This window comes from Spinacia oleracea, chromosome 2 (assembly GCF_020520425.1).
Source record: "Spinacia oleracea cultivar Varoflay chromosome 2, BTI_SOV_V1, whole genome shotgun sequence".
In the NCBI taxonomy this organism is placed as follows: Eukaryota; Viridiplantae; Streptophyta; class Magnoliopsida; order Caryophyllales; family Amaranthaceae; genus Spinacia; species Spinacia oleracea.
This window is the reverse complement of record NC_079488.1, coordinates 22,058,721-22,066,279: the sequence shown is the minus strand read 5'-3', so window position 1 is coordinate 22,066,279 and position 7,559 is coordinate 22,058,721. Positions and strand designations below refer to the sequence as shown.

At 38.7% G+C, this 7,559-nt stretch overlaps 1 protein-coding gene across 1 annotated transcript; it reads left to right on the top strand.

The window, feature by feature from the left end:
- The first annotated feature begins 918 nt into the window (after positions 1-918).
- On the top strand, positions 919-4,661 carry LOC110796790 (uncharacterized). The gene is made up of 5 exons (XM_022001874.2): positions 919-1,055; positions 1,146-1,318; positions 2,576-2,705; positions 2,823-2,937; positions 4,323-4,661. Exons 2-5 carry the CDS (start codon positions 1,158-1,160, stop codon positions 4,376-4,378), a joined length of 462 nt encoding a protein of 153 aa, XP_021857566.1. The 5' UTR covers positions 919-1,055; positions 1,146-1,157; the 3' UTR covers positions 4,379-4,661.
- The last annotated feature ends 2,898 nt before the right edge of the window (positions 4,662-7,559 follow it).

Genomic DNA, 7,559 nt, shown 5'->3' with positions numbered 1-7,559 from the left:
GATTTTAAGCTCAATCATCGAACAAAACAAGCAGGAAGGAGAGAGAGAAAAAAGAAAATAAATGGTTAGTTGATGGAAGAAGGAAAGAGAGAAAGAAAACCAAAAAAATGGGTGGGTTAGTGGGTTAATGGATGGGTTAATTAGGTTTATTAATGGGTGGGTTGATTAAGTGTGTTAATTAGGGATAAGTTGGATTAATTAGACGTTAATTGGTCGATTATATGTTTGATAACGTCATTAAAGATATTTGGTATATTAAGTTTTGAAATAAGGGTATTTGGTACATTAAGTATTGAAATAAGGGTATTTTATGAATTTCTGAAAGTCGAGGGGCATTTGGTGAATTACGCCAAAATTTGGTGGTATTTCATGAAAAATCCGTTTATTAAACATACACAAAAGTAAGAGTATGAAATAAAATATATGGAGTATATCTAAGCTTATAAATGTTTGAGACGGGTGGTCCAAACGAGTACTTCATATCTCATATCGTATACCGACACATCTTAAAACTCGTACCCGCCCCACCGCTCGTAGCAGGTACGATATTTGTCCCACCTAAAGAGGTCGGGCCTAGCCCACGAGCTGTGGGCCTAACCAGGACGGGCTCACGTCAGGCCTACATTGTATCATGCCGAGCCGCAAAGTTTAAACAAGGCCCATGCCCGGCCCAAGCCCACGGGCTTTCGTGTCGGGCCGGTCCGTCGTGCCTAAGGTTAATTTTACTAAATTTAGCTGCTTTGTCGTGTTGGGTCGAGTCTTGTCGACTTGTCATGCCTTGTCATGCTTTTATAAAAAAATTAAGGCCCAGGTCCGGACCACGGCTTCATACATGGCCGTGCGTTTTTCGTGCTCGTGCCGCACCGGGTTTTTTCGTGCCGGGTCGAGCCGCGTCCCACAACCAACTTTAGTCCCACCCCCACCCCCACCCCTAAGCACAGACGCACAGTCCTCACCCAAGAGCAAAACTGTGCGTTCGGTGTTCTTCTTCTTCCGGAAAATTCTGTATTTCAGAATTTAAAGATCAAACCCTAATTATAGAAATTCCTCCTAAGGTAAAGTTTAGCCTTTTTTGAATTTGTGTTCATCCAATTATTCTTTTCCCGTAGTTTTCCCAATCCATATTAATTTGTGGCAATTCGTAGAAGCACGCTTCAATGGCGGCGGAAGAAGAATCAATTGAACAAGCAGCAGCAGAGAGGAGAGAGAGACTAAGAGCTCTAAGAGCAGCTCAAGAGCTTTTTGAAACTCCAGACGAGGATTCTTCTCAACCCAAAAACAACTCCGAGGATGGCGATGCTGATAACAATGGAGATAGGTTTGTTTCTGTTCGAATTAGTCCTTATTTAGTTTTATATTGATTGAATGTTATCTTTTAGTTCGATTTGTAAAAAAAAATTTTGATTTGTGTAATCTGCAGCCTATTGTTTAGCTAGGAAGTTTAGTTGTTTGTGCTTTTAGATCCTAAATTATCGATTACATGCTCCAAAAGAAGTTTATGGAAGGATTATTTGAATGCTAGAGGATTAAGTGGCGTTTAGGGTTTTAGAAGAAAGAATTGGAATTCTAATGTTAGGTTATGTTGAAGCTTGAAATTTTTGCACAAGTTGATGCTTCTGCTTTCGGAGAAGTGACATTCGTCTCGATGGTTGTGCTGAGGTGAAGGGATTTTTTTTTTTGAGAATGGGTAGGATATGCTCATTTTCCTATTCCTTGCTTGCGTCATTTGTGTGCTTTGTCTTTCTAGAAAGTGAAAACTCGCTATAAACTTTGGGTTCAATAAGAATCATCGAAGTTATTTCTTTAATGTGCTAATATGTTTCCTTTCATCTTTGCAAACCTTGCAAGGTTACTTTGTTTAATTTGAGTTGCCAATACATCCCTCTACCAAGAATAATTTCTCAAGGTTCTGCATCTTGTACCTCGCCCCGAAAAGTAAAAGGGCCAATTCCAACTAGTTGGGTTTTCAGTTAGACAAAAGTAGTAATTTTTTTGTAGCCGGTAGGTGAGTGGCTTTGTTTAGGTGAGTTGGTAGTCATAGCTTGAATTTTTTTCTTTTGGGTGGTATTGCCATTTGCCACAATCTGTTACCATGCTAGACATGCCATAAACCTGGATTTTTGGTTGTTAATTATAAAATTTCAGTTGTTCCACTTTCATTGTGTTTGGTCCTCTTATGATTGGGGGACTGTGATGGCATGATTATGACATTGATACTTGAAAGTTGCCACAATGGTAAAATTAGTTTGATTTAGTAGCACAAGTTTATTATCTAGAGTTCTCACTACTAAATAGGTTCCTCCTCTTTTACTATGCTTTTGTTATGGGCTTCTTGAAAACAAGTTGTTAATAATGTGAGGAGTAGGTGAGGAACCTATTCATTATTCCTGCTCGATTGAGTTTTCATCTCCCGCTTTTTTGCGCTGTCAGTACCTTTAAAAATGAACCAATATTGCGACGAAGTAGTTAAATTTTATCAGTGTAACTGATTACCTGTTATTTACTGTCTCCTGCTTGGTGTTGCTCTGTCAGAACTTCAAAGTTTCTGAAGTGTAATTTTTTTTTTTTCCCGTAGTGGTCTGAACTTGAAATTCCGGAATTACCTTCCTCATGACAAACAACTACAAGAAGGTAAACTTGCAGCACCAGAACTACCAAAATTTGAGGATCCTGTTGCTGCAGCTCCTCCACCTGAAGAAAAAGAGGTTAGCTTGTGTTTACTTCTGCCTTTTACCATTCTCGTGATTGGGAACATCAATAATTGTTTTTAAGGGCAGCTTGTTTTTCTTTTGAAAAAGTTTTAACGTTGCAAGTGCATGCAGGATCCTTTTCTGAACATTGCACCAAAGAAACCCAATTGGGACCTCAGGAGGGATGTGCAGAAGAAGCTAGATAAACTGGAAAAGAGGACACAGAAGGCATTGCATAAGCTGATGTGTAAGTATCCTACTTTCTGCCATTAGTTTCTGTTCTAAATGTATTTGTTACAGATTTTAACTTGTCTAATATTTGTGTTCAATTGCTTAGGAAGAATGATTAGGCAAATTTGGTTAAGTCCTACAACTGTGTTTAAATTCAGTGACTTGTGAACTCTAACTGCCTAATATTGTCTTTTGTGGATAGTGTGTGCAACTTTCTTCACCAGTTATACTATGATTATCTGTAGATCATAGGGATTTTCTGAGTAATCCTTTAGTTAAAAGTATTGGCGTTATCATACATGTATGTATATGTAGTTTTGCAACTCAGGGTACTAGCACCCCAAGCAATTGTAGATTGTGGTATTTGTCTGCCTTTCTAGTAACTTAGCAATCTGGAAACATGATATTTTTATTAATGTAGTTAGTCATTATTCTTGGAAGTGAGTAGTCGACTGGTCGAGGACTTGAGTAGGTGCATGAACATGTGGTTATTTCCATGTAATATGAGTGTGAGGCTGGCTTGGTAGTGATGACTTGTGGGAAGGAAATTATTGGAGAGCATAGAAGGGGACAGCAAAAAATGTAGTAATTATATCTTTTCCTAATACCTTTTTTTTAATTTGGAGGGAGAGAGTATGTAATAGCAGTAGTCTTGCTATTTATTCCTTGTTATACATCGTCCACTTCTATAGTTACTAACTAATTAGCTTTTTTGGTCATAACATTTTATTTTTTGCTCAACATTCAACAAAATTTCCTATAACTAGAGTATTTATGGACGTCTTGTTTAACCTGCTGCAGAGTAGCCTGAGTTAGGATTGTAATTGTGTATACCTGGTACTTTGATGCTATATTTAAAAAAAAAATCGTACATTTTCAAGCATTAGATTACTAGGTATGTTGTATAGAACCCGCCTATATTATATGTCCAAACTCCTAAATAAGTGGAAAGATTGTGAGTTAGTGCAAGTGGTGGACAACCGGTTCACTTTATGGATGTTGCTACTTGCTAGTAGCCTGGTAGTGTTATTTTTTATGGGATGACTTCATTTTTCCCCAATCATAAGATGATTTTCAATTTCATTTTGTTATAACTTATAACCATACAATTTGTGTGTGTAATTTGCTTTATTGGTTTTTCTGAGTGTTATTTTTGAGGTGGAGGTGTGGAGCTTTTGTTTAAAAGTGTTCTTGGCATAAATCTTCCTTTGCGATTGCTTTATGTAAATATTTGCAATTGGAAATGGTTGAAAGTCTGTGATGGATTCTTTATATGTGGTTCATATATATAGGTAACGTCCGTGTTTCTCCATCATTTAGGCTCCGTTTTATTCATTTTGCACATTACACAAACAACAAACATTTTTAGCATGATTGCTTACCCATCTACTCTTCTTTCAGTGGAACACGAAAAACAGAGGCAATTGGAGGATGGAAGCATAGCTGCTGAAGAATGAAAGAAGTATTTCAGCAGCCTAATCGACATCTGTTCTTTCGATTTTTAGCAGCATCACTGAGTAGTAACATAGAAGAAATATTTAGAAGCATAGCCATTAAGTTGGTGTACTGTTTAGTGAAGTATGATCATCTATTGATTTGATGTGACATAAACTGCTTATTTGAAACACTTCTTTAGGCGAAAGAATTGTTGTAAAAGATTGTTCATGTGTGTCACCTAATTCTCAATGACTTGTAAATTATAAACGCGTTTTCAAAGCCACAATATCGCCTATTGGCTTATTGCTTGTGTTCATGATATAATTTGCGTACAATATGTTTAGGTAAAATTTAAGAAAATGGAGGGAGGAATTTGTTATCCTTTAGGCTCCGTTTTATTTATTGGACTTATTTTAACTGACCTTATATTATCTGATGGTGATGGAGAAGGATGGTGATGGGTTGTATTTCTTCAGTAACTTACTCTTTCATCATCAATGGTAATGTTTGTGGCAATGTGACCCCCTCCCGAGGACTCAGGCAGGGAGATCCGCTATCTCCGTATCTTGTTATCATTGTTGCATACGCTTTTTCTAGTCTCTTGAACAAATTAGTTAGTGATGGCTCTATACATGGAGCAAAGGCGAGCCGGAACGGGCCTATTATTTCTCACCTCTTTTTTGCAGATGACAGTCTCCTTTGTCATCTCCTTTTCGCTAGAGCTAACAAGAATGAATGCTTGAAAATAATTGATATCCTCAATAGTTACGAAGCAGCTTCCGGGCAGAAAATTAACTACGTCAAGTCGAAAGTTTCCTTTAGCAAAGGGGTCTGTGATGCTAAAAAAGAAGAGTTGAAAGATCTTTTAAATATGAGACTAGTTTCCCACCACGACAAATATCTCGGCATTCCAACTATTATTGGCCGGTCAAAGAAGCTAATTGTTGCTTCCCTTAAAGATCGTATTTGGAAGAAATTACAAGGGTGGAAGGAGAAGCTTCTTTCAAGAGCAGGGAAGGAGATTATGATCAAGTCAGTTATCCAAGCCATCCCAACTTACCTCATGGGGGTGTATCGGATACCCTCCGGGATTATTGATGAGATTCGCTCTTTGACAGAAAAATTCTGGTGGGGCAGCTCGGATTTAAAACGCAAAGTTCATTGGCAAAGCTGGGACTCCATGTGTACACCCAAGTGCCTAGGAGGTTTAGGCTTTCGTGATATGGGGGTTTTCAATGAAGCGTTGCTTGGGCGCCAAGCCTGGAGACTAATATCACAGCCCAACTGCCTTTTGAGTAGAGTTATGTGCAACAAATATTATCCCAATGGCGAATTTCTGAACTCCTCCCTAGGCTTAACTGGTAGCTTTTCGTGGCGAGGCCTCTGGGGGGCGAAATCTCTGGTAAAAGATGGGCTCATATGGCGTGTGGGGGAACGGCAGGAAGATCAGAATTTGGGATGTTACATGGGTTGTTGATGAGCTGGGCAGCCATATACTGTCACCAAGAAGGGATAACATGGAGTATGTATGTGAGCTAATTGACTCAGAGAAGATGGAATGGAAGCACGAGCTGGCTGTTGGAGACTTTTAACGAGCGTGACGTCAATTGTATTCTAGCTATTCCTCTCAGTAATAGGTCTCCCAATGACTGTTTGACTTGGGCTTTCTCTAAGGACGGGAATTACACGGTCAAAACTGCCTACATGTTAGGCAAATCGTGCAATCTTGACAATTTTCACCATGCTTGGGTCAATCTTTGGAAGTTGCAAACCACCCCAAAGGTACGCCACCTTCTTCGGAGGGCCTGCACGGGCTCTCTTCCTGTCAAAGCTCTTCTTAAGGCTCGTCATATGTCTGAAGATGATAAATGTCCATGGTGTAGTGATGAGGTGGAATCCATGAGCCACACTTTCTTTACTTACAAAGCTGTCAGTGACCTTTGGCTTCAATGTGGTTGTGAGGAATTAATTATGGAAGGTGAAAATGACTTTAAAGTCATACTTGAGAGATGGGCTTCGAAACTCCGGTGCAAACAACAGATGGGAGCTACTCTCCTCTGGGCTATTTGGCACCGACGCAATGATATGGTCTTCAACTCTAAGAAGACCCCTCACCTCGTTGTTGTTGAACGAGTCCGAAGACTAGTTGCTGATTTTGACAAGTACCACCTAAGCATATATGGAGCAGGCCCTGCTGCTAGTACTACGCAGCCCCGTAGCCCCAAGAAATGGGTTGCACCGCCTCCTGGTATCATTAAAGTCAATTGTGATGCATCTGTGGGGGGAGATGGGTGGATTGGATTAGGAGCTATTGCGCGCAATGAGAAGGGCGAAGTGCTGTTTGCAGGGACGCGACGTGTCAGAGGTCGCTGGCCTCCAATCATTGCTGAGTGCAAGGCCATCTATTTTTCCATCCGCCTTGCCCTTAAATATGGTGTGACTAATATTTGCTTGGAATCAGATTGTCAGATTGCAATTGCTAGGCTCAACAAGTCCACGGTTTTCTTCACTGACTTGGATTCAATGTTGGAAGACATATTGGAAGCAAGCTCAAAGTTTGAATTTATTTCTTGGTCCCATGTTAAAAGGGAGGGTAATTACGTTGCTCATCACCTTGCTAGATTAGTGTCGTTCGGAATTGAACAAGTATGGATTAAACATTGTCCTAGAGATGTATCTCCGTATGTTCTCATGGACAATTTGTCCCTCGATTAATGAATGCACTAAGATTTTCCCTCAAAAATAAATAAATAATATTATCTGAACTTATTTTATCTGAAAGAAATTTATTTTGTCTTAAATAAACTTATTTGTGTGTGAAAATGTCTAAAAAAATTTATTCTTGCTGAACTTATATTATCTAAACTTATTGTGTCTGAAATAAGTCAAAATAAGGCGAACATAACAAAGCCATTATATTTCTTTTCCCTTTGTTGCCAATGTATGAATTAGTGGCACTTGCATTGAACATGTTCTAAATATTAGAATGTTATCACAAGTATAATCCTTTTGTTGTCATAAATAAAGACTTATTACTCCGAATTGTTGTATGTATTAGGAATAAAAGCAAAACAAGAGAAGTATAATGCAAAATAAAATTGTATTCAAATGAATTATAGATTACAAACTCATTTTGTAGTAAAAGGAAATGACCCTAAGAAAAAATTGAAGATCTTCCTATTTAATACGGGAATTTTGATA

Coding starts and splice junctions, on each gene's coding strand:
- LOC110796790 (XM_022001874.2), top strand. CDS start 1,158: ATGGCGGCGGAAGAAGAATCAATTGAACAAGCAGCAGCAGAGAGGAGA. Junction 2,706..2,822: donor CTCCACCTGAAGAAAAAGAG/GTTAGCTTGTGT, acceptor AAGTGCATGCAG/GATCCTTTTCTGAACATTGC. Junction 2,938..4,322: donor GGCATTGCATAAGCTGATGT/GTAAGTATCCTA, acceptor CTCTTCTTTCAG/TGGAACACGAAAAACAGAGG.